Source organism: Carettochelys insculpta, chromosome 2 (assembly GCF_033958435.1).
Source record: "Carettochelys insculpta isolate YL-2023 chromosome 2, ASM3395843v1, whole genome shotgun sequence".
In the NCBI taxonomy this organism is placed as follows: domain Eukaryota; kingdom Metazoa; phylum Chordata; order Testudines; family Carettochelyidae; genus Carettochelys; species Carettochelys insculpta.
This window is the reverse complement of record NC_134138.1, coordinates 54,219,600-54,247,134: the sequence shown is the minus strand read 5'-3', so window position 1 is coordinate 54,247,134 and position 27,535 is coordinate 54,219,600. Positions and strand designations below refer to the sequence as shown.

Below are 27,535 nucleotides of genomic sequence, written 5' to 3'. Positions count from 1 at the left end.
GCGGGCTGAGCCGTAGTGTCCCCCCCACCCCCCGCGCCCTGCCGCCGGCCGCGGACGGGGCTATGGAGTTTGCTGGAGCCTATAAAAGCCCCTGACGCTCGGCGAGCCGGGCCAGCGTCCTGCCGCAGCCAGCGAGACCATGTCCCACCAGTGGGGCTACGCCAGCCACAACGGTGAGCGAGCGGCCCCTGCCGCAGCCGCCCGCCCGGCCCCGCTGCTCTTTGCCCGGGCCGCGCCGGCAGGGAACAGCATCTGCTCCGCTGCACTGCGGGGGGGAGGGAGCGGCCCAGCGCGCTGCGACCAGCTGCACCGAGCGGCGCTAGTCGCGCGTAGCCTGGCTGTGTGTGCGGCGCAGGGCGGGGGGTGTGGGGGCTGATACCGGAGCCTCGGCTGCTCCGCCTGGCTCGGGAGCTGCAGCCGCGGCGCCGCGCAGGTGTGCGCTCCCGGGGCGCCCGCCCGGCTTCCAGCCCCGCCAGGGGTCTGCGCGCAGCGCTGGAGGATGCAGCCAGGGCGGTTCTGCCCCTCGCGGTGAAGTTCCTGCAGGAGATCGGGGCTCGCGGGGGAGGCAGGAGCATCCGCGGCATCCGGCGCTGTTACACAACTGGTGCCGGCCGTCCCGCGGCGCCCGGCGGGGGGCTCACACGCATCCCATCCCGGGCGGGCAATCCACGCAGGATCGGGCCCTCCTTCGCCCAGTCCCCAGCGGGGCGGCCCGGCAGTTCCTTCCCCTCTTGCGCTTGAGAGCGGCGCGTCCCTTGCGCCCGTGGCCACGGCTCAGGATCTGTAGCCCTGATTTATGCGGCACGGAGCCGCGCTGGAGTAGCTAGGTGCGCTGTTACTTATTAATGGAAGCGTTACGCCCGCCAAGGCGCGTCTAGCATTAACTTCTACGCTGCATTTGTTGGAAATTAGCCCTATCCCCAGTGGGCTCGCCTGCGTGTTTTTCACATTGGATCTGCCCGTTTTCTCCTGTAGGACCTGCTCACTGGCACGAGAGTTTCCCCATCGCCAATGGAGAGCGTCAGTCCCCGATTGATATTAACACCAAGTCAGCTCAGTACGACTCTTCTCTGGCGCCTTTGCATTTCAGCTATGACCCCTCCACAGCTAGAAACATCGTCAACAATGGGCACTCTTTCAACGTGGAGTTTAACGACTCTGCTGACAAATCCGGTAAGTCCTCACTTTCAGGGGTTCTTGTAAGGGACTGAAAATTGGAGAGTTTGGACATTACAGGAGAAGGAAGGGGAGAGAGGATTTTAACACTTCCTCCTCCTCTGCTGCTAAAACCTTGTGGTGAAATTCTGGTCCCAGTGAGGTCAGGGAGACTTTTTGCCTCAAGGCATCAGGATTCAGCCCATGAAAATTCAGGCCATTCATTTAAGCATCCTTTGCTCTAATTAAAAGAAACTTGGGGTTTTCTGTGCTGTCCTGGCCTGATGCAAAGGCCACTGAAGTTAAAGGGAATCTTTTGGGTGAATTCCGTAGGATTTGGATCATTCCTCAAATGAGAAATGGACAGAAGTAATTGATCAGTAATACAAACTGTATTTCTTCTTCTGAAAAATACTAGCTGTGAGCGGTACCTGCCTAATGGTTACTATAGAAGGCAGGATGTGCTTAGGAGAAAAAAGAGGACAGAATAGCAAAAGCACTAAAATTAGCAACTTAAAATTATTTGGAAATAACTTCTTCAGTTTTATATTTTTCCTGTCAGTAAATGTAAAGTAGAAAAATGGGGCATCTCTCCATGTCTTAGAACAGAGGGGTGGCTAGGAAATGTCAGTCTGATGTTCTCTAATTTAAATCAGCATCAGCCTTTGGCATTCCCTGCTTGGGCTTTTTAGATAAAGATAGCAATGAATGTAACACATTCCCACACAGTTCACTGAGAGCTAGCTATTCTGCGTATTTCAGGAGCCTGTTCATTGTACTGTACTGACAAGGGTCTGATTCTGAAAACCTCCAGTCACACTATCAGTCCTTACTCACAAGAGTAGTCCCACTGAAGTAGATGAGAGTATTTGCATGAGTCAGTCCTACTTGTATGAGCAAGGGTTTTGCAGGCTTGTTCTAACTGTAATTTCTCAGCTGGCTGCATTTTCAGAAATCACCACCCTGCAACAATGATTGTGCCTCTATTTTTAATTTAGAAAGGGGAAAATAATCCCTCTGTAGAGACAGGAGCAGCCTTCTCTAGACACGGCCTGATTTAACTTGCTTGAGCAAGTGCCCTATTTTTCCTAAGCAGTTCCTTGGCAATGCCATTTAAGGGATGCTGCAGAAAACATCAGTGCCTACAACATCTGTTTGTATGTGTGTGCATGAGAGAGAGAGAGAGAGAACCTAGCCGGTACTGTAGCTGTTCAAAACTATAATAAACACTCAACAATGTATTTTTCTACTTGCCTTTAGAGGAAATGGGAGGAAATGGATAGGTAAATGTTTCACAGAAGTATAGGCAAGGATATACAATTGTCTGAGACCTTCTACTGTAGCACAAATATCTGTTTCACTTTGAACAGTGATTCCGACTGTGCTGAGACCTGTTAAAGTTCAGTGTAATTGACAGCGCTCAGCACCAAGCAGGTTCAAACCTTCAGTGAATTTTAACTATTTCACGAGAAGTGTGAAACGTGATAAATTCCAAAAAGGAGATATACTTTTAGATGGTTTAGTAGGGCTAGGGTTCCATCCTTCTCCCTTTGAAGTCAGCTGAAGCAAGATCAGGTTCTCCCTGTGTCACTAAACAAGCTGTGCATAGTGATCCTGATTTTCAGATGTGTCGGTCAGCTACAACTCCTGCTGAAGTCAAGGATAGGTGCATGTATACAGCACCTCTGACAATCAGGGGAAAGAGAGTGTAAAAAGGATGTTGTAAAACTTCATTTAAATTCAGTAACTCAGACAGTAAGCTGCCACGACCTATAACAGTTTCAAAAATATCCTTTGGAAGAACAGCTTCTAATGAAAAAATTAGCACAGAAATGGAACACCTCCATTCTGTGAGAGTGATTCACGCACAGCTACAGCTTGTAGGAGGAGTGGAGGCAGGGGGAGAGGAGAGTGAAAATAAAATAGCTTTACAACTCATCTAGCATTGGACTGGAAAAAAAAGCGAAGAAAAGATTACACGGATATCTGTATAAATTCACTTAAGAGAAGATTCTGCAATCTTTGTTAGTCTTTTGAAAATAACCGTACATGAAAGCAAGCTGGCTGCACGCGTAATTGCTTCATTTGTATGCAGTTAACTAGTTAGCCTAGTTTTACAACACAATATATGGCTGATTATGACTTGGTCACATTTCATGCACTTTCTTTATACAGCATTCTGATGCTAAGCAGTATTATTTCTTTACTGGTTCTTGTTTAAATATAGTGTAGCAAGCATGAGGAGAAATTATAAGAATTTATTTTCTCTGCTGTCCCTTTTTACATTAACAATTGGGACTATATCCTGCAAAGGCTTATTAAAGGGTATAATGTTCAATCCCACAAGCAGTCCCATTTATGTTTGTGGAGTTCATGTAGTAAGTTCCCCATGAAATAATAAGTAAGGCCCTGATTTGTGACTAATTTTACACACAAGTAATTTTGTACAAAGTAGTCCCATTGTCCTAGATCCTACAAAGAGTTAAGTAGATACATACCTTGGCTTGTGTGACTAATCCCACTGAAGTCAACAGCAGTACTCTTGTGACTAAGGTTATGCATATGCTTAGTGTTTGCAGGATCAGGGCCTCATTGTTTACAGAATCAGGTCACGTCCCAGAAATTACAGGCACAGGTTTTAATCTCTTAGGCTATGTTACACTGTAACCGTCAAGTGACGTAACTTACAAAAAACTTCGAAATGATCGTGCTAATGGCCAAATTGAAGAATATTAATGAGGCACTGAAATGAATATTCAGCGCCTCATTAGCATGCCCTGGCACTGCGGTTCGCTCACCCGTAGGTTGTGTACACGGGGGTCCTTTTTGAAAGGACTCTGCCCACATCAAAATCTTCTTCTTCCTATTTTAATGTTGGCAGGGTCCTTTTGAAAAGGAACCCCGTATAGACGAGACTTGGGTGAGCGAACCATGGCACTTTCGAAGTGCCGTGGCCAGTGGCATGCTGATGAGGTGCTGAATATTCTTTTCAGTGCCTCGTTAGCATTCTTTGATTTGGCCATTAGCATGACCCATCTGAAGTTTTTTGTAAGTGTAGATGCAGCCATTTTGTGCAACGCAAATTGTGTATGTTGTTTCAAGTTAACTTATTTCGAACTTCATGCTGTCCAAACAGCACCAAAGTTTGAAACAAGCAGCTATTTCAAAGTTTCTGCCACCCCTCTCCCAACAAGGGGTAGCAGAAATGGAATACTGTGCTCAAAACAGCCCAGCTGTTTTGAGCACTTTGTTTAGCTGTGGGGTTGCTATGTTGGGTTCCAAATGTATCCTGAAATAGCAACCAGAGTGTAGCCATAGCCCCAGTAAAAACAGGTGGAATAGCAAAATAACTCCCAAGTTTTTGGATACAATTTTTTGGAATTGCATCATTATGATAATTATTCTATGATTCAGGCAATACTTAATATGGTCATTATTGATAAAATCATTAAAAATAGAAATCAGAGATCAGAATATCCAGACATTTGATATAAAACATAACCCCTGAATTTTATAATACAGTAGAACTCCAGTTATCTGACATAATGGCACTAACGGATGGTCAGATAACCGTAAATGTTGGATGATGGAGGGGCTAGCTGCCCTGGGGCTGGCACCCTGGGGTCAGGTTCTGGCTGCAGTGGACCAGCTCCCCAGGGCCAGCTGCCATGGGGCAGGCTGCCGGCTGCCGGCTGCCACAAGGCTGGCTGAGAGAGCAGGGCCGGTTGCCACAGTGCTGGCAGAACATGTTGGATAAAACGGAATGTTGGATAACCAAAAAATTTGTAAGGGGGAGTTCTACCATATATATAAAATCTAAACAACTTGTCGAGTGCCAAAACACTAATACAAAAACAAATTACTTAAATGTCATCCCTTCCCCTTGCAGAGGCACCCAGGTATTGTGCAGCATAACAAAGGTAGAAAATGTTTGACCCTCTTTAAAATACAAATAATTCCACATGCCATTTACAAATACTGTATCATCATTGGAAAAAAGCCTTTAGTCTGCTCATTTGGAAAATTTGCTCTTTAATAATAGGCGCTTATGTGCGCATAATTATTGATTCAGGTTGTTTTTTCATTATTAAAATATTTCAAGCGCTACTCTAAATACTCTAAAAATCTCCTTTATACAGTAATGGTTTAAGATTTCTAACTTAATCGTGATAGAAGAAGGCTTGTGATAACCTTAGAAATTTAAATTTTCAGAAACTACAAAGTATTGAGAGTAAAATTTAAAAAAAAATGGTTTATAAAAGCTTTCAGCCCAATTCTGCAGTCCTTACTCCTAAGTGTAGTTCTTCTGAAGTTCTTAGGACTACTGTTATGAATCAAATGAGCAGGATTTGTCCTTGGGCTTGTCTACATTAGCCCCCCTCCTTCAATGGGGGCATGTAAACAAGCTAGATCAGTGAAGAGCAATGAGGTGCTGAGGGGCATATGCAGCACCTCATTAGCATAAATCTCACCATGAGAACTTGGGAGTTGCTAACTTTGAAGCACGAGCAAGCAGTGTAGGGACTGAATTAAAGACTACAGTGTATGCATTCTGATATCACGAAAATGCAACTACATCAGTGGAATTGCTCGTAGTGGTAAACATGGTTTGCAGTATATAGTGTTTGCAGGATGAGGCCCTAAAATATCATAATGAGCACACATTATTCTTGGGATTTGGCCCTACTGCATTTGTAGCAAAGAACATATTTGCTCCTATTTAAAGTTATAGACACTTCAGATCTTTTTGTGAGAAAAGAGTTATACTTTCACTATTGCTAAATAACAGGAAGAAACTGCAACTAACCAAAGTTAAGAACTGACTTGACTCGGTAACTGATAGTAAAATCTGCAACCTGCTTATCACCTGATTTATATAAATATTCCTCAATTTATATACATTTTCCCCAGGAATGTTTTTACAGTATGCTAGTGCCTTCATTTCAATGGCACTGCTCAAAGTAGCGAACACATTGCCCTATAGAAGATCTCACATTTAATGAGCATATAGAAGCAAAGATCATGTGACTAATGAATTTGTTTTATAATCATAATATAAACTGATCTATTTTAATCTATAAAGATGGTATAATTCAGTTGGAAAGTCTAACTTAAAGCTCTACAGCTAATAGTAAACAGACTGGTGATTCTTCCCCATGGCCAACTTTTTGTTAGCCGTCTTTTTATTCTTCTTCTTTCATATAATTGCTTTTAAGATAGCGAAAATCAAGCTACAAACTCATGTAAATCTGACATTGTTATGGAAATACAACTATAATTAAACTTTAAAGTTTGTCTGCCATCCCTGGGAGGTCAGAATATTGGGCCAACTGTTCCACTACTACTGCGTGGAAGACTCTTCTCCAGAATTTTAAGCAAGTATATTTCTTTTCAAATAACAGAAAAGAATGAAGGAGCTGAGGGGGGAGGGGTGACCATTCATACACATTTCCTTAGTTATGATTCAGTGTAAATAAACCAAGGAATATTTATTATTGTAGAGAGTGTGTGGGCACTGCTTGGTTTGCAGTGAGTTACACTGAAAGTTGTATCACTGTTGGATTTTTCCACTTCCCTCTGCAGCAAGGATCCGTATAAGGAGGAAACATACAGGTCTGCAGTCTTCAAGATAAGATGTTCTGAACATAGCCATAGACATAGGAGGTCTATTTTTAGGCCTACAAACACTGGTGGTATAACTTCAGCTATTGCCCAGTGCTACATGTCACTATTACACGTAAAGAATCTTCTAAGCCAATTATTTGAATCAAAAGGGGAACTGACTGTAAAGCAAAAAAAATGGAGATGCTATTGTGCTTCAGGACATACTTGTGCAAGTCAGGACTTCCTCACTGTTATCATAGTCAATGGCAGCCCTTATGTTATTCCTTTCAGTAGTGGTTTAAGCTAAATCTTCTCACCAGAAATCAATTTTGGAATTGTTACAGAGAGCGTGAGAACTCTCTTCACTTCATTCCACTCTATCCTTAAGAGTGGCTTCTACTGTGATGATGGAAGAAATTAGTCAACTAACAACAGCTGAGTTGCGCAGTACTTATTTTTAAAATATACTTCTAAGATGATGTGTGCCAGTTATCCCTGTGTTGATGAGAGAGACTTTTAAACTTACACAGACCTCCTTCTTCATCTTCAACTGTTCTATGTAAGCTTCAAAGCTTGTCTCTCCCACCATCAGAAGCTGGTTTAGTAAAATATATTACCCCAGCCTCCTTAAGAACATAAGAACATAAGAGCTGCGTCTACATGTGCATGCTACTTCGAAGTAGCGGCACCAACTTCGAAATAGCGCCCGTCGCGTCTACACGCATCGGGCGCTATTTCGAAGTTAACTTCGACTTTAGGCGGTGAGACGTCGAAGTCGCTAACCTCATGAGGAGATAGGAATAGCGCCCTACTTCGACGTTCAACGTCGAAGTAGGGACCGTGTAGACGATCCGCGTCCCGCAACGTCGAAATTGCTGGGTCCTCCATGGCGGCCATCAGCTGGGGGGTTGAGAGATGCTCTCTCTCTAGCCCCTGCGGGGCTCTATGGTCACCGTGGGCAGCAGCCCTTAGCCCAGGGATTCTGGCTGCTTCTGCGGCAGCTGGGGATCTATGCTGCAGGCACAGGGTCTGCAACCAGTTGTCAGCTCTGTGTATCTTGTGTTGTTTAGTGCAACTGTGTCTGGGAGGGGCCCTTTAAGGGAGCGGCTTGCTGTTGAGTCCACCCTGTGACCCTGTCTGCAGCTGTGCCTGGCATCCCTATTTCGATGTGTGCTACTTTGACGTGTCGACGTTCCCTCGCTGCGCCTATTTCGATGTTGGGCTGAGCAACGTCGAAGTTGAACATCAACGTTGCTGGCCCTGAAGGACGTGTAGACGTTATTCATCGAAATAGACTATTTCGATGTTGGCTGCACTTGTAGACGTAGCCAAGAATGGCTATACTGGGTCAGACCAAAGGTCCATCCAGCCCAGTATCCCGTCTGCCGACAGTGGCCAATGCTAGGTGCCCCAGAGAAGGAGAACAGAAGACAATGATCAAGTGATTTATCTCCTGCCATCCATCTCCTGCCCTTGTACTGAAGGCTAGGGCACCATACTTTACCCCTGGCTAATAGCCATTTATGGACCTAACCTGCAAAACTTTATCGAGCTCTTTTTTAAACCCTAATAGAGTCCTGGCCTTCACAGCCTCCTCCGGCAAGGAGTTCCACAGGTTGACTGTGCGCTGTGTGAAGAAAAATTTCCTTTTATTAGTTTTGAACCTACTACCCATCAATTTCATTTGGTGTCCCCTAGTTCTTGTATTATGGGAAAAGGTAAATAATTTTTCTATATTCACTTTCTCCACACCATTCATGATTTTATATACCTCTATCATATCGCCGCTCAATCGCCTCTTTTCCAGACTGAAAAGTCCCAGTCTCTTTAGCCTCTCCCCATATGGGACCCGTTCCAAACCCCTAATCATCTTAGTCGCCCTTTTCTGAACCTTTTCTAATGCTACTATATCTTTTTTGAGGTGAGGAGACCACATCTGCATGCAGTACTCAAGATGTGGGCGTACCATAGTTTTATATAGGGGAAGTATGATATCTTTTGTCTTATTATCTATCCCTTTTTTAATAATTCCTAACATCCTATTTGCTTTACTAACTGCCGCTGCACACTGCGTGGATGTCTTCAGAGAACTATCCACTATAACTCCAAGATCCCTTTTCTGATCTGTCGTAGCTAAATTTGACCCCATCATGTTGTACGTGTAATTTGGGTTATTTTTTCCAATGTGCATTACCTTACACTTACTCACATTAAATGTCATTTGCCATTTTGCTGCCCAATCACTCAGTTTGCTGAGGTCTTTTTGTAGTTCTTCACAATCCCTTTTGGTTTTGACTGTCCTGAACAACTTGGTGTCATCTGCAAACTTTGCCACCTCACTGCTTACCTCATTTTCTAGATCATTGATGAACAAGTTGAACAGGATCGGTCCCAGGACTGACCCCTGGGGAACACCACTAGTTACCCCCCTCCATTGTGAAAATTTACCATTTATTCCAACCCTTTGTTTTCTGTCTTTTAACCAATTCCCGATCCATGAAATGATCTTTCCTCTTATCCCATGACCTCCTAATTTACATAAAAGCCTTTGGTGTGGGACCGTGTCAAAGGCTTTCTGGAAATCTAGGTATATTATGTCCACTGGGTGCCCCTTGTCCGCATGTTTATTAACCCCTTCAAAGAATTCTAATAGATTAGTTAGACACGACTTCCCTCTGCAGAAACCATGCTGACTTTTGCCCAACAATTCATGCTCTTCTACGTGCCTTGCAATTTTATTCTTTACTATTGTTTCTTCTTGTCTTTCTAATGCCCTAGGACCAGTGTGGCTACAACAAAGCTGCACACAGTCATCCCCATGTCTACTCTGTCTTATGAGTCCCTTTCCTCACCCTCTTTCATTTCTTTGTTTATTGACAGGAGTAAAAGATTTTTAAGCTCTTTGAGGCAAAGGACCCTTTCTTTCTATGTTTCAGTTCATCATCCATCTTGCTGGGTATTATTGTAATATTTCGCAATACACTTTTTTAGTAACAGTTGCTAGGATTGTTCCACAGGTACAGCTGCCAAGAGATGAGGTGGCATATTGTTACCATGATATAACTTAAAACCATCCTCATGCTTTTAACATAGCAATTATCAGTCCAAGGACATCTCATAGAGGATGAAATTCATCCCAGTGTAGTGGGTGCATAAAGGGTCTGGCCATTTAAAACCCATATAAAGCCCATGCTAAGGTATAATGTAAGAGTTAAGTGCTGCACTGGACTTTGTGCCCTGGTAGACTTCACCAATGGAGAACTGGTGTTCCTGATCTGTTCCCCTCCTATTAACAGTAATGCACTTTTCTCACATTTTTTGTTAATGATTTTTAGGGATTTGTGGCATAGATATTTAATATTCATCTGCAAATGGTTTCATTATAGGGAAATTTTCTAACTGAATCCATTGAAAACGTCCTCCTCTGGTTTTTTTAGAAGTAGATTTGCCAGTTTTGTCTAGACATATTCCTGAAGGCGTAATCACATGACATAATTTTAATGAAAGATTTGATTTAATTTCTGGAGATGCCAGAGCCTAGTTGGAAGCCATTTGGGGAGTCTGACTGAGTACAAGATGTGTATTTGAGAGATTTAAAAAAAAAGAACTGACCTGAACTGGCCTATGTGTCAAGTACGGAGAACCCATCCCTACTTAAGGACTCAAGAGTACTGGGCAAAAATGCTCCCCAGGTACACACACACACACACACACATAGGTGTGTGTGTACATGCACAGGTATATGTATGTAGTGATGTATTCCTGTCTACAAAGACTCCGCTCCACCCCCAAACATAAACTGCATTAATTATTAAGGAAGGGTACAAGGAGTACTCTGGTCAGCATGTTCGGGGTCAGGGAGTAGTCTTAAATCCTTACAGAGGGTGAGCTGTCCTTAGCTGACACTCAGACCATATCAGAAAGTTCAGTCAGGGTGAGTCACGGTCACTGGCATGCTGCCAATATACAGTTTGTGTAAATATGGCACACATTGGGAGTGTTTAAATTCATATATGTTATCTCCTCAGAACACATTCTACCATCTCAGGCTTTTCAAATGGCTTCTATTAGACCCAGATGAAGTTGTATATCAGCACTCACTGTCACACACATTCCTTTTGGTGAAACTTATTGCAGAGGTTTCCCACAGTAGCGTTCCAACACCAGGTTAACCCTTCATTCAGAACCGTGGGGCCTGTCTTACTCTCCCACTCACTGCATATTGCGATGTATTCTCCTAGGAAGGATGCTTTGCAGAGAGAAGAAAAAGGGGCAGCTTCTCCCAAATGTAACATTCTGGCCTATGTATTGGCAGCTTTACAAGAATTATGACTCTCCCTAGCTGAACTCTTCAGTATGTCAGCTGGGGAAGCCCTCCCCCTACATAAGTGCTCAGAATCCCTGAACATGTTCTTTAGTGTACTTCTCATCCATTACAGAACAGTGTGTTCAAGCATGGCATGTTTTGAGTAATATTTTATTTTATTTTATTTTATCTCCTTGGCCTTTTTTCCTATCATTTATGCATTTGTCTGTATGGTAGAGTTCATATATATAAGTCAAAATATTCTCAAATAAAAATCCTAGCAGAAATAGAAACACCTATTTTAGCCTTTCAGGATAGCTCTCTCTTACACAATTTGCCTTTCCTTATTGAAAGCTGTGATTTCATAGCATGTTGATATAGAAGAGATACAACTACATGATAGACATTGGCTGTGTCTACACTACCCCCTCCTTTCAGAGGGAGCACGTTAATGCGGCAGTTCCAAAGATGCTAATGACATGCTGACATGAATATGCAGTTCCTCATTAGCATAATGACAGCTGTGCATGAGTTGAAAGTGCCACTTTTGAAACGTTGCCACCCATGGAGACAGTGGCCTTTTGAAAGGACCCTCTGACTTCGAAAGCCCCTTCCTAAACCCAAATATGAAAAAGGGGCTTTTGAAGTCAGGGTCCTTTCGAAAGACCCCCATCTACATGGGTGTCAGCTTTCTGAAAGCGGCTCTTTGGAATCGCGCACAGCTGCCATTATGTTAATGAGGTGCTGCATATTCACGTTAGTGCCTCATTAACATCTTCCAAACTCCCTCATTAACATGTCCCCTCTGAAAGGAAACGGCTAGTGTAGACACAGCCAATGTGTATCATGTAGTTGTATCTCTTCTATATCAACATGCTATAAAATCACAGCTTTCAATAAGGAAAGGCAAATTGTGTAGGAGAGAGCTATCTTGAAAGGCTAGAATAGGTGTTTCTGTTTCTGCTGGGATTTTTATTTGAGAAGATTCTGACTTAGCTCTAAATTCCATAGATTTGAGCAGTAACAGAGAGGGAGCCGTGCTAGTCTATATACTATAAAAACAAAAAAGCAGTCAAGTAGCACTTTAAAGACTAACAAAATAATTTATTAGGTGAGCTTTCGTGGGACAGACCCACTTCTTCAGACCATAGCCTTACCAGAACAGACTCAATATTTAAGGCATAGAGAACTAAAAACAGTAATCAAAGTTGACAAATATTGAGTCTGTTCTGGTATGGCTATGGTCTGAAGAAGTGGGTCTGTCCCACAAAAGCTCACCTAATAAACTATTTTGTTAGTCTTTACAGTGCTACTTGACTGCTTCTTAGATTTGAGCCGTGGACTTCTACCTTGCTTGAATGTCTGTTGTTTCAGCTATAGGAAAATGTTCCATTTTGACCCATTTTTCCATTTGACCAGTATTTCTTACTTCTGAATTTATACAGAATAACAAGACTTAGAATACTTTTATTTCCTACCAATTTGATTTGTGAAAGTGGAGGATTTCACACAATGTTTGAATGATTTCATGAAGGATTCTTGCAGTGTAGCTTTTTGGATTCTTTCCAAGAAAGGCCTTTCCCTGAATGAGACAAATTAAGGCTTTGCTCTTTATAATGAGAACATCCTGTCAGTGTTTGGAATCCCAGGAGTATTCCACAGGAGTTCCGGGAGTGGAGCCACAGTATTCCTACAAAGCTTCACATCAAGGACCTGACTGCTCTAAATAACATCCACATTGCCCATTCAGCTTAGGCCAAAGCTGCTAGTGCTCTGAAGTAAAAATGGGAGAAGTAACTGCCCAATAAAACTCCTTCTAGTATAGCAGTGGAATGGCCTGATTCATGTAAGATTTCTCTTAATCAACAAAATCTCTTAGTCCTACACACACTACACAATTATCAGAATATGTATTAAGGCCAAATCCGTTTTCATGTATTTATGCAAAGAACCCAGTAGCATCAGTGGGAATTTTTGTATGGGTAAAATTAGTAGGATTTGATCATTAAACTTTCCTGCCAGACAAATTGCCTTTTTCTCCTTTTTAAAGTGCTTTGAGATCTTCTGATGATAACCTCTATGTATCTGCTTGGGATATTATTCATCTTCGTCATCACTATTATTATTAATGCTCTGTCTCATCTGTTCAACATTGTCTCAGTACAGAAAACATGCAGAGTCTATCTCTAAATTTAAATTAAGTGCCCCAAAACGTGCTGTACCTTAACACCTCTTATGTTGTCATTGAATAGAAAAAAATTACATTTGTAGCCCATTATCTGTCACCTGAGCCTCAACCACAGAACAGGAGTTCCTGCTGTATGCTGCTGCTTTGAGAAAGGAACATGTGTTTGAAATGGGGTATTCCCCTCTACGTCTCACACCCAGCTAACAATGTTCTCCTGCTCACATGTACTTGAGATTGTGCTGTGCGCCCATGGAAGCACTGCAGGTTGAAATCCAGTGGGGAGGTACTTATTGTTCTTGCAGTCACCCTTCCCTTCTGTTTGCCACAACTAATTCCTATAATTTGGCCAGAGGGCAGAAGAAAACATATATGCCTGGGTATTTTGTACCCAGATTTAAAATAAAATCTGTTTCAAGAAGGGATGGCTTCAACTTAAAGCCAGGAAATTCAGAACTGGATCTAAACTTCCCTGGCATTCAGGAAAGGAGTCAAGAAGATTGGACTTCATAGTGTTTCTAGTTGTAAGTGACGAGAGATGAAGCAAGTAAGAAAGAAAATTTTACAGTGTAAGTGCTCTTCTGCTTCTTCAGGCAGCTATTAAATTGAAGAAACGCTGACATTTATTAAGGATTAAACAAGGTCTTGCTGGTTAGAAATGAATTTGACATGTATGTTTTGCATGTCAGATTTATTTTACTCTTTGGTTTTTTGGCATTGTTGATAGGTGATAACATACTTTAATAACTGTTGAATTGATGCTTGTTTACAATGGCCACGTATACATGAGCAAGTTCTTTCAAACTATTTTTTGAAAGAAGTGGGTCTTTAGAAATATCCAGCAGAGCATCTACACACAAAAAGCGTTCCTTCCAAATTAAATCGTAAGAATGCAGTGATCCGTTAGAAAGCACTCTTCCAATCCTGTTTTAGGAAGAATACCTTCTTTTGAAAGCCTCTTTCGAAAGAACACATATGTAGACACTCCGTGAGCCCTTTTTTTTCCGAAAGAGCAGTCCTCATGGCACCTAATTTTTTGATCCCTGGCCCATTCTTTCAAAAGAACGGGGTCTGTGTGGATGCTCTCTTTTGAAAAAGCAGATCACTCTTTTGAGCCGCTGTTTTGTGTGGGGATGCACTCTTTCGAAAGAAGTTCTTTTGAAAGATCACTGTAGTGTAGACATAGCTACTAATATAATTATTATTTTTGTTGAATGCTCTACTGTGACTCAAAATAAACTAGCACCGGATTTGAGAACCACAGAACAAGAAAAAGTAAACATAGTGTCAGGAGATATTTCTCCACCTTGTGACTTTTATAAAATCCTAGCTAGACTCCTAAAGAAGCTATAGTCCAGGGGGATTTAAATGAAATGCATGGTTCTGCTTCTCAGCACACTTGCTATTGGCTAATAGAAGCTGGTCAACCTGCCACAACCAAGTAAAATGTTATACATTATGGGATTCAAGAAAGGAAGAAGTCTTAGTCTTTTTATGCCTTTCATGAACAACTACTCTGTTAGCCAAAGAAAAAGCAAGTATGGTATTGAGACATGTTTCTAGAACAGTTCACACTTTTTAAAACAAATCTTGGCATATATGGACTAATTGATTTTTGCAATATTTTTTACGAAGCAAATATTTACTTCCTTTAGGGACAAAACCCATCTATTTGCATAAACTATTTTTATTTAAAATGTCCTAACTTATAGTGCCCTGCTTGAAACAACCATCCTTCATAATTTATGATGGCTTTTAAAAATGTATATTTAGTATAAAGCCCATACATGTCTATCTACCGTATGTAGAGATCCAGTTTTCTTCACTCATTATACACACACACACGCACACACCCCTCCTAGAACTGGAAGGGACTTTTGGAGGTCATCTAGTCCAGTCCCCTGCCCTCTTGGCAGGATCAAGCACCATCACTAGCATCTATTTGCACCAGTCTTAAATGGCCTCCTTGAGGATTGAACGCGCAACCCTAGGTTTAGCAGGCCAATGCTCAAACTTCACCTTGTAGCTTGGCGACAGGTAGAACGAGGCATAATCTGTTCAGAATGGACTAATATGTTTGAAAATACAGTGATCAAAATAGAATATTGATTCACAAAGAGAAATGTGGGGAGAGTTCTGTGGTTCGATTTTAGTTGCCAGAAAAGGAATATCGGGCTAGATACCCAAAGTAACTTAGTTGTATCAGTGTTACCACATCTAGTTTCAGGTGCCTGGAAAATCACAGGGAATCTCAAACCCTGAGTTGAGGCTCTCTATACCATGAATGAAGGAAGACAGATGTCTAAGAACAGGAGTCACAAAAGCCAGCGTACAAAGACAGCTCCCTGCCTAAGCTAGCCAACAGGAAACGGGAGACCAAGGATAATATCATAAGCCCGGCTCCTCTTGGGCTATGGTTACACTGATTTGACATTCGTATCCTGAAATAGAAACCCTGCGGCCAACCATTGCACTTATTAGTAAGTTATTAGCAGTTATTAGTAAGGTATTTCAAGATAGGGCTATAGCGGATGCTCTACTGTGTTCATGTCTCCTTTCCTGCGTCCTATGGGGAAAAAGGATGTGAACAGGAATCTGCCACCTCTCAGATGAGTTCCCTGGCCACTGGGCAATGGGATACTCTTATGTGAGATACCTTAAGTCTCTCCTGTTGCAGCTATTCCATGGTGGCTAAATAATTAAATATTCATTGGGCCAAAGAGAGAGAGAGTGAGCAAGTGTGAGACTGACTATACTGTGGTGGTTAGGACGCTCACGTGGGACACGTGCTAATGCCCTGAAAGTATTTAGCCACAGTGGGAAAGCCTCATCAGGAGAGAATGAAGGTAACCCTTATTGAAATGGCCCATAGCCCAGTGGTTATGCTATGAGCCTAAGCAGTACTAGGTCCCTGTTCTTATCCTCTCTCCTCTTAGTTCCGAGGGAAATTTCACTGGCTGTTTCCTACAGCCTTTGTTCTCTGAGAGCTTGGGCAGGTGGCCTGGGAGAGATTCAGGTGCTATGCAGCTGTAGGCACTGTGTGTTTCTACTGGTGGTGCAGATCTGTGCATACCTTGGTGCACCTAAAACTTAGTCTGCTCATGGATGGAAAAAAATTAGAGGGAATGCTGCCTGTCAGTCCCATGGGAATATCCTCTTAGACTAAAAGTTATGAAAGACCTCCCAGAGCTGTTTTGTGTGAGCTTGCTTGTGGGGCCCAATCCAGTAAATGGCCTCTGAGCACACTTACTGGACTGGGCCCTGTAGGTGAGTTAAGCAGAGGAATGCCTGTCTTTCCCAGCTTGTGCTTCACATGGGGGCTTAGACAGCCAGGCTGCTTGAGTGAAGCAGCTGTGCTTGTGTCCGGAGGCAGAAACATGGGTGCCAAGCAAAATTTAAGCACCTACAGGCTAAGTGGCAGTGGAGTGGAGCTTTTGTGATTGCCTGTGGGGCCTGATTCTGGGATGTAGGCACATAACAGTCCCTATTGATAAGTTGTCTAGCTCCTTTTGTGACTCTTGCTCAGAGTGTATTTTGCCACACCTACAAAGCTGTAGACTAGGATGCTAAAGTTGTGTATATGTTAAATTGCATTTTCTTGTGGTTAAATTCTTCAGTCATTCCTTTCATACCACTATAATTCCCCCCATCTCCAATTGTCAAGGGCTGTTTTAGTCTTTGCTGGCATACATTCATAGTTAGCCACAGCTGAATAGATAGTGGCCTTTTGTAATCGGCCCTCAATTTACACAGTTACACAGGCACACACTGAAACAGTCATGGATATGGACTGTTTGCAAACAGAGAAAAGCATCTTTATTCCATTGACCTATTTTGTTGTGATGCATAATCCAGGCACTTTGACAGTAACATCTAGCACATTTCCATCACTTGGCAAGTGTAACATTGGGTTTTAGGGTATATAGCAAACTGAATTTTATTCCTAAATACCTCTGCTTTTCTGACACAATACCACCTCACACGAAGAATTAGATTGTGAGGCCTAAATGCAGAGGAACAGCTTGGCCTCACTTTTCTCTGTTTACCCACACAACTTGCTTCATTGACTTCAGTAGGATTACTTATTACCTGTTCTGGGCTTGGTGCTGCACATGAAGACTGTTTCCTTGCTCTGAGCATTTTCCAAATTTGGGGCTTGATCCTTCATCTCACAAAGGTTGGCTGTTCTGAGTGTAAACCCAAGGTAAAAAGCAATAAGCAGGAGAGAGAATTCAGGGAGTCTAATCCTGCATAAATGCAAATGCTGCCCAGTGCTCTGGGTACACTAGGAGCTAGTTACTTCAGTAGCAAAAGTAATATCAAGTACAGGAGATAATAACTAAGTACCCCACTGCCAAACCCATAGCTTCTCACACCTGACTCACATTCTACTCTCTAGTTTAGCAGTATTTGGGGGGATTAAGGGGGAGGGCACACGAAAGGTTCAAGATATAACTTACTTTAGTAAGAAGGGCTATGCCTAGCATTTCACCTCACCTATGCCTGTGGCTGGTGTTCACTCATACTTACACTGGAGAAAAGCAACCTTTGGCTCCGTGCTGGGCATCACTCTCTTTGCAGGATCAAGCTCTAAATAGATGGCATAAAATGAAAGGCCAATTTGCCTGTGTAAGGCAAACAGGGTTAGACTTATAAGGGCACCTCGGTGGATCATTTCTGCGTGGACCTAGAACTCTCATGATTCATCCTCTTGGAATTTTTTGTATCATGACAGAAAAGTTTCTCACAAACTTTTCCTAAATCAAATCACGTTATACTATTAGCATGACCGGTAAATTGCCCTTGAATCTCATACATTACAGGCATGTACGTTTTTAGATGTCTGGTACAGGCGAGGGCTTATAATAGCGTTGTATTGTAAAAAGTAATTCAGAGTAGCTTGCTAATGTACAGTGCAACAAGAAGCAATCTTACTCAGTCAAGGTCTCCACTACACACTTCATAATAACTTACGTTGCTCAGGCATATGTGAAATCTCACCTAGTTACTGCCTTTCCTGTCAGTTTAGGACATCTTCAGCAGAAGTGCTTCAGAGGCATAGCTGCCTGTGTGCAGCTGTTTGCCAATACAAGAGTGTAGTGCAGACCTGCCCTTAGGAGCTCTGAGTTAAGTGTTCTGTTTTAGAGTAACGCTCCATAAGAAAGGAGGTGAGGCTAATGATAATAGAGACTGTTTACTTTGCAGAGCTGAGAGGTGGAGCCTTGGAGGGACCCTACAGACTGATTCAGTTTCATATTCACTGGGGCTCCTGTGAAGGCCAAGGTTCTGAGCACGCTGTGGATGGTGTGCAATACGATGCCGAGGTAAGGCTTTTTTTTTCTTATTGAGGACTGTCCATATTAGGCTTCTATTTTTTTTTCCCCCTTAAAACTTCCCACCAGTGCAGCTCTCCCAGTGGCAGCGATGCTGGGAGCACTAGCAGTGTTAGACAACATGGTGGTTCACATGTCTGCTCCTGGTCTACATTAGCTCTCCCACCAGACCATAGTGGCCCCACACTCTAGCGCTGGTGGAAAACAGTTAAACATACAGAAAAAAATCTTGTGTACATACAACTTAAAAGTGCTGGAGGGCATTGAGTGAGATGTAGTATGTTCTATAACATGATTTTCATCACAGCCATTTCCTTTCACAGAGGTGACAGAAACAAAACAAACAAACATTATGGCTGTTCCCTACTCTCCCTGGGGATCATGGGAAGTATTGGGTGGACGCTAGGGGCAGGGGGGATCTATTCCCACACATCTGTATAACAGAGCTTCTCCTTTGGTTTGTCTCTGTGTTAAAAACCAAAGTGTTTGCTCTGACATGATAAAGCTTTTGGTTCCTTAAAGTCTCTATTGTGGTTTTTAGTCATGGTCTGCGGTAGTGAGTAAGCAAGAAGAGCTGTGCAGGGGACATGCATCAGTGGGACCTGAGGCAGGCATCTTTGTTGACCTGGCCAGGATGCCTCCAGAGACCATATAGAACTGTATGCTTGAGTAGTAGCTGCACCTCCCTTTGCTATACACATTGGACCCAGCTCATCTCTCCTCTGCTTCCTGGAGCAGAAGGAAGATGAGGCCCTATATTAACTCTCATCCCATCCCTCTTTGTCCAGTCTTGCACTGACAGCAATGGTGTAGTTTCCAATTCTTTCACTAGAGTAGTACAAGGTTTGGGATTATGGCTGGTCCTTGCACTACCAGGTAAGAGAAGAAACTTCTTGTGCCCTTTCTTTTCCCATTCCTTGTGCCTCCCTACAGGGCCAGTGACAATCTGACCTGAGAGTTCTGAGCATCTTTCAGATTTTTGAAGGCTCTGAGTACCTTGTTGTTTCCTTGTGATTATAAAAGGACATGTGATTGTAAAATACTGCCTGGGACACCATAATTAGCCACTTGAACTTCCTGTGCAGATAGTTATGATGGCACAGATTATGATTTCAAATGAGGAGCAGATGAACTTCTGAAGAATCAAAATCCTGTTGTAATCTTATTAGCCCTAGAAACAACTAAATAAACAAAACCAAAGGTCAGCAAACCAACTGGACTGATGTGGTGGTACGTTTCCAAACAGAATGATCTCCAAAGCTCTCCAGGATCTGTCATTTTTAAAAGGCTTTCCCTAATTTGTGGGCCAAATTCAGATGTAGTGTAAGCAAGTATAACTCCCCTAAAGTCAATGGGCCTGGTTTTAGAACATATTTAACTCTAGTATTTAAAAACAAAACAAAACAAAACAGAATACATACATTTAAAATAATTAGGCCAACTCCTCCCCTTGCTCAGGCACAATTCCTGTCAAAGTCAACTGGAGTTTTGCCAGAATAATGACTGCAAGATATAGCTCATACTTTGTGTTTTAAAATGTTTTTGAAAATAAGCATGAGAAGTATATTTTATAGATCATAAATATCTACTGCACAAATTTCTACAGGAAACCTAAAATCAAATCACTGATGCAACAAATTTATAGCTCTATTCAAAACGTCTGAAGTTTCAGCAGTAAAAATACTATCTGTGCTAATGTTTAGTAAATGGTCACCCATTAGTCAAGATGCTACATTAGACGGAATGTACTGTTCCTAACCCTCTTATCACCTTGATTTTTAGCTTCACCTGGTTCACTGGAACACAAAATATGGTAGATTTGGAGAAGCTGTGAAACATCCTGATGGCTTGTCTGTAGTAGGCGTTTTCCTGCAGGTTAGTTAAACAATATTATTATTGTAATGTATTGTTTGTATTGCAATAGTGCTTAGCTGCTCCATCTTACTAGGTGATGTGCAATCACAGAACTAAAACACTTTCCCCACCCCAAAAGACTTAAAATCTAAGGCCTTGCCTACACCCAGAAATTGTACTGCTTTAATAATACTGTGGAGTTAAAGACGTACATCCGCCAGATTTATATTGGTATAAAGGTACTTATACTCAGTAAATCCCTTGGTATGAGAAGAGCAGTGTGATATATTGTTCTATGGCCTTTTATTCCAATACAATTTTGTTCAAACTAGAGATGCGATTGGTATAACTATGTCATTAAAAATATTATGTAGTATAAAAACCATGTAGACTAGGCCTAAGTAACCTCTATTTTCCCTTTTCTTTTTCACTGCTCAGTAGCAGAGTGTTTTGTGCAAGAAGAATTATCTTTGCTTAATACAGAGGTTGAGAAACACACAACCAGCTAGTGACAAACAGGCCTGTGGAACCTTAGAGACTAACAGATCAAATGATGATGTGGATTTTACCCATGAAAGTTTGTGACTTAATGAATTTGTTGATGTCTAAGGTGCCACAGGACTGCTTGTTGTTTGTGAGGTTACAGGCTATTGCGGTTACACCTCTGAGACTTACAACCAGCTAAAGAAGCTGATTTGTTCTATTGTGCTCTGTTTTGGCCATATTGGTAAATTAAATTTGACTTCTGCTGAGAAATGAACAGATAAAGTCCAATGATACATCCACATATCATAAAAGAAAAACATTTGATTCTGTCCCACAGTCCTCAACTTCTGTAGCTTAGTCAGCACAAGTCACTTCTTCTGACTGTCAAACTTCATATTCTTTAAAATGAGAGGGCACAACCACATCATCTCATCATTCAGCATTATGAGAAATCTCTATGAAACTAATTGGTGCTGTGGTGATATTTAAAATGTGTCTTCAGTCAACTGTAGTGGTAAATCTAAGCTGTCACATATGTATCAACTGTCTTTTTTTTCCTATGATTTACATTACAGGCAGGAAGTGCCAGGCCTGGAATACAGAAAGTTATCGACGCACTGGACTCCATTCAAACCAAGGTAGTGTATGATTGCTTTGCCAACTGACAACAAGCACAGCTGTATTTTACAGTCCTCTTTCAAAGTGCAAAATTTCAATTATTTACTTCTGCTTTGCATATGCAAGTACTGCTTTAGTTCTTCATGTCATCAGCACAGGCACCTTTTTAACCCCTACCCTGATGAAAGATCAACATTCTTTTTTCAGATTAGGCTAGTAGAAGGCATGTAACGTTGTAGGTTATCTACCAATTGGAAAGGGATTTCTGTAAATAATGATTTCATAACAATATGACTGACTGTGTGCTTGTGGCTTTCAGTTACATTGGAGTCCATAGTTATTGTGCTGGGCCAGGTTCATCCCTGTAAATGAAGTGAGTTACACTGATGACACGTTTGGGTTGTATTGTTATGAAATAGGTAATTTAAAGTAAATACATTGCACCTTGTGATGTTTTTTCAATATTTATTGCCATTTTAGGTGTCCAGCTGCAAAGGTGGTAGGAATATTCTTTCCGTGTTTTTAATGTGCATGTCTTTAGTCATATAAGACATGACCCATTTCTTCCTGAAGTCATGTTGAGTAGTAACAGAGAGGTAGCTGTGTTAGTCTGTATTCTAACAAAACAAAACAGCAGTCATATAGCACTTTAAAGACTAACAAAGTAATATATTAGGTGATAAGCTTTCGTGGGACAGATCTGATGAAGTGGGTCTGTCCAATAAAGCTCATCACCTAATAAATAATTCTATTAGTCTTCAAAGTGCTACATGACTACCATTTTGTTTTCTACTGAAACAATGAGAGTTTAGCTATCCACATAGCAGAACCAGATCCATATTTTTTTTATATTTGCTATAGCCCTTTAGCAATCTGTGCATGGAATAAAGATTGTAGATTTTTTTAGAGGATGAGGCGGTAACTTTAGACATTTGAAGCAAGCACTGATGTCTTAATCCTGGACAGTGCTGAGTAACGTTAATTCCAATAGAGTTTAGCAAATTGTAGGAGAGGCTCATTAGTGTGTAAAATTAGTATCTATCTTTCTCTCTCTTTCTCTCTTTGAAGTAGGGGATATACTTGGCATGAAATATCAAACCTCCCTTAACTAGCTCCACTAATGCAAGCAAGGTGTGTGTTTTTCAACACCTCTTACTCAAAATTTTAACAGGCTGTTCTATCTTCTTAGGGCAAGCAAGCTTCCTTCACAAACTTTGATCCCATGAATCTGCTTCCCACATCCCTGGATTACTGGACTTACCAAGGTTCATTGACCACTCCTCCACTACTTGAATGTGTTATCTGGCATGTTCTGAGAGAGCCCATCCATGTCAGTCCAGCACAGGTAAATCTTCAATAGCTAAAGGCCACATTTCTACATCAAAATACTCTCTCTTATCTTGGTTTAGACTTCAGTGTGATCATCTGCTAAAGCTGCAGTTTACAAACTGGAACAGAATAGATTCTGATTGCAAAGCTTTTTGAAATAGCAGATACAATCATGAATCACTGGTTCAATACACATATCTGAAACGGTTATTTTCTCCCTCCGCAGCAAGTGTTCATATACGTCATAGTGGACTGTGCTGCTGCTCAGAATGGGTGTCAAGTAGAAATGCTATTGCTTAGACTGCAGAAACTTGCAGAAGTTTGCATTTTATCTCAAGAAACATTTATATTGCACAGCTCAATGACACTTGCAAATGCTCTAGCAGAGTAGAGCACTGAGACGTTGAATGTCTCCGGGCATTAGTTCTGTGCGCCATTCCTTAATGAAATTACATAGGTTCAAGTTTCATTCTCAGGTCTGCAGTGGTTTAGCTAAGATGATAAAAATAGGACCTTCTATTCTATAAATACAATCCATGTCTGAAGGGCTTTTGTTTACCCTCAGAGGCTTAAATCAATTTTACCAATGGATATTGCTCTAACAGTAATAAAATGATTGTGCTTCTTCATTGACTCAAGATGAAAAGAAGCTGTGATCTAGAGCTGGGAATAATATAAAAAAAGCGCAGTGGAAAGGAAGAGCGTGAACTACTGGAAATTTTCACTAAAGTACAGAATCTGTTACTGCTAATAAGATGCTTTGGAGCAAGTGGTAACGTTGACATTTTGCTTAAAGCCACAAAACTACTACTAATGATTAAAGAGACATGAATGTAGTTGCACAATGTGGGAGAGAAGGGAGGGGATAATACTCAAAATAAATGAGTATTTTTCCTCATGAAAGCCATCCTTCATTTCATCCCATCCTCACATCCTTCATCACATTGTACCTTTCAAAAACAACTATTCAAGATCAAAGGTGAACACATCATGCATTTTGTCATTCCCAAATGCTGAACAAATCAAGAAACTATAAAACAGTCTGGGGGGGCGGGAGTGGGAAAAACAGGAAATCCTAAAATATAGCATATTTGGGGAACGTTTTCATAGAACTTCAATCCACAGTTGGCAACTGATTTTCTAAAGCTAGATTTTGAATAGTTGTCCAGAGGGGAGGAGGATGTTTCAGATTGCAAATTCCTAAGGATTTCTATACTGACTTAGTGTTGCAGCATTCTGAGCCATGCATCATGCCTCTCAGTGAAGTTTGAGGCAGGTCTTTGCCTATGAGATACCTCCATGCAGAAATCAGAGTCTGGCATGGTTTTGTGTCACAAGTCTTCTGCATGATACAAAATGCTGCAGCCCCCCTCTCACACACTTGTGAGCAATTTCCATGTAGCTGTGTGTTCTAAGACATGGTCTGTGTCTACACGTGCCCCAAACTTCGAAATGGCCATGCAAATGGCCATTTCGAAGTTTACTAATGAAGCGCTGAAATGCATATTCAGCGCTTCATTAGCATGCGGGCGGCAGCGGCGCTTCGAAATTGACGAGCCTTGCCGCCGCGCGGCGCGTCCAGACGGGGCTCCTTTTCGAAAGGACGCCACCTTCTTCGAAGTCCCCTTATTCCCATGAGCTCATGGGAATAAGGGGACTTCGAAGTAGGCGGGGCCCTTTCGAAAAGGAGCCCCGTCTGGACGCGCCGCGCGGCGGCAAGGCTCGTCAATTTCGAAGCGCCGCTGCCGCCCGCATGCTAATGAAGCGCTGAATATGCATTTCAGCGCTTCATTAGTAAACTTCGAAATGGCCATTTGCATGGCCATTTCGAAGTTTGGGGCACGTGTAGACATAGCCATGGTGTCCCAAATCAGTAAACTAAAGTGTGGACTGTTTCTAACCTGCTGGTCATTTGAACTGACTTATACTTGCCTGACCTGTGTGACACATGAGCAAGCAGCATGAATGGCTGAGGGCTTGTGACAAATCCTCATGGTGTCCTGGAATGCTGGGTTTTGCAATTCTGAGTTAGCTGAAGAGTGTGTAAAAATCATATATAGGCAGGTAGTTCCCTATGGACAATATGTAAAGGGTCTGCTATGTCTTGATTATTCTAGCAGTTATCTCAAGTTTGGCCCAGTGACACTTGTTTTTAATGAAAGTAATTGAACAAACACTGAGTACAGTAAATGTCCTGCTGCTTGGGAACCACAGGTTTTTGCTTCAGATTCTTCAGGGCCTAGCTTATATAAATCACCTCTAGAACAGAAGAGCTTTATGTCACAATTAACTACCATTTCTGTTTGGGCAGGGGTTGGGAAGGGGTGCTATGAAATTGCAGATTGTGCTTTAAGACAAGCCTTCACATTCTTGCTGTACATTCCAATGGAAATGGAGACCCGTTCTCCGCTCACACCAGTGTAACACCAGGATAGCTTTACTGACTTTTGTTGAGGTAATTTTGGAATTACAGCAATCTGAGAAAGGTTTGTTTTACAAATCAAATTGTCAAAAGAGCTTCAGCTTTCAAAATAGCCAAATGTTCAATAAATTGTAGATCTGGAACAAATATAGAGTGATCTCTAGCCCCTTTGTGAGGTCTGTGTGATTCAGAAAGTCCAAAAAACTGCCCCCAGATGGTTCCATACCACTCTTTTCCAGCTCTACCAGCAAACGAAGGCACACTGTGGGCAGGAGATGACATGTCAGGGGCAGGGTGAGGGTTTGAGTGAGGCACCTTGCACCGAGATCCTTGGCCAGCAAAACAAAGAGGGAGGTGATAACTTAGGGTATGTCTACACCTATCTGACAATTGACTGCACTGCAGTCGATCTTCCAGATTTGGATTTTGCTGCACGTGGTAAGACATGGCAAAGTCTTAACACACACATTAACAGGTGTGTTGTGAACAAGACACGAGAAGTCATTCTCCTGCTCTACTCTGCGCTGGTTAGGCCTCAGCTGGAGTATTGTGTCTAGTTCTGGGCACCGCAGTTCAGGAAGGATGTGGAGAAATTGGAGAGGGTCCAGAGGAGAGCAACGAGAATGATCAAAGGTCTAGAGAACATGACCTATGAAGAAAGGCTGAAAGAACTGGGCTTGTTTAGTTTGGAAAAGAGAAGATTGAGGGGGGACATGATAGCAGTTTTCAGGTATCTAAAAGGGTGTCGTAAGGCAGAGGGAGGGAACTTGTTCTTCCTTGCCTCTGAGGATAGAACAAGAGGCAATGGACTTAAATTGCAGCAGGGGAGGTTCAGGTTGGACATTAGGAAAGAGTTCCTAACTGTCAGGGTGATCAAACACTGGAACGAATTGTCAAGGGAGGTGGTAGAATCTCCATCACTGGAGATATTTAAGAATAGGTTAGATAGATGGCTTTCAGGGATGGTCTAGAAAGTGCTTGGTCCTGCCATGAGGGCAGGGGGCTGGACTCTATGGCCTCTCGAGGTCCCTTCCAGTCCTACTCTTCTATGATTCTAAAGTCGATCTCTCTGGGTTTGGCCATTGACCTTGGTACTCTATGCTATTGTGTGGAGTAAGGGATGTTGGCACAAGCCTGACGTGTAGATCAGGCTTAAGGGCAGAAAGCTGATTCTGTTACGTCAATTCTAGCTACACTAATGTTATAGTCAGAATTGTGTATCTGAGGTTGACTTTGTTTTCTAGTGTAGCGCTAGCATTAGACATATCTTTAAAGGTACCACCTTTCCCCTAAGCCTTGTACTGTCTCTGGCTCAGTATGTACAGCAAATATGTCTCTGGAGTCGTGGGGATGAATCTGAAGATTAATGTTGACCTGTTTCTTTTTTATTTTCCAGCTGTGCAAACTCCGTGGCCTTTGCTTCAGTGCGGAAAATGAGACTCCCTACTATATGATGGACAACTGGCGCCCGTGTCAGCCTCTGAAAGGCAGAGAAGTTAGAGCTTCATTTCAATAAGTGAAGCACAGAGCCAATAAGAAATTGCTCTGTTTAAGAGGGAGGAGTCCCTTCTGCTAAGCACAAATCAAACCTTTGCTAGTGGTGCACTGGCAACATTTCTTCTCCTAGATATTTCACTTCTTCCATTCAGCAGCTGAAATTCTGGCTAATGAAATGTGAAAGATCCTAGACTAAGAGCAAAGTGTCTTACTGTGTGGGGAGTGGGGAAAATCTGTGTGATGCTTAATGATAATTGCTGTAACTGGCACATAGGATGTTTGGCAAAACACATAATGACAGCAAAATAAGCCATTTTAAGTAACCTCATCTACAGGTAATAGTACACACAGCTAACTGTACTCAGTAATGTGAAGCTTTTTTGGAAGCACAGAACTGTAGAATAATTTGAACATTTTAAATGTGATTTAAAAGCTTAAGTAGTGTCAACATAGTAAAAAGCAAATTAATATTAATGATTACATGTCTAAGATTTTAAGAAACTGAAGTGTATATATTTTTTAAATTGTTTTACATTTTTAGCCATGGTATTATTGGCCTCAAATATGTCTTAATGTTAGTGTGTTGGGTTTTTTTAAAATCACACAATGACTTCAATATCTTTAAAATGCATTATCATAGATATACTATAGAGTATCTTTCCATTAAAATAATATATGTCTTAATTTAAGGAATAAATTAATATTGTATTTTAGATAAATTCTCTAATAAAACCTCTATAATTATA

At 41.9% G+C, this 27,535-nt stretch overlaps 1 protein-coding gene across 1 annotated transcript; it reads left to right on the top strand.

Annotated features, from left to right (window-relative positions):
- LOC142009243 (carbonic anhydrase 2-like) lies at positions 1-27,535 on the top strand. Its single transcript, XM_074986999.1, has 7 exons — positions 1-173; positions 976-1,173; positions 18,456-18,574; positions 20,366-20,458; positions 21,499-21,561; positions 22,731-22,886; positions 26,689-27,535. Exons 1-7 carry the CDS (start codon positions 140-142, stop codon positions 26,806-26,808), a joined length of 783 nt encoding a protein of 260 aa, XP_074843100.1. The 5' UTR covers positions 1-139; the 3' UTR covers positions 26,809-27,535.

Bases quoted from the DNA above. Each gene is read 5' to 3' on its own strand.
- LOC142009243 (XM_074986999.1), top strand. From the start codon at position 140: ATGTCCCACCAGTGGGGCTACGCCAGCCACAACG. The intron at 1,174-18,455 runs GTAAGTCCTCAC...TTTACTTTGCAG, and splicing joins CGACTCTGCTGACAAATCCG to AGCTGAGAGGTGGAGCCTTG. The intron at 18,575-20,365 runs GTAAGGCTTTTT...CTTGATTTTTAG, and splicing joins GTGTGCAATACGATGCCGAG to CTTCACCTGGTTCACTGGAA.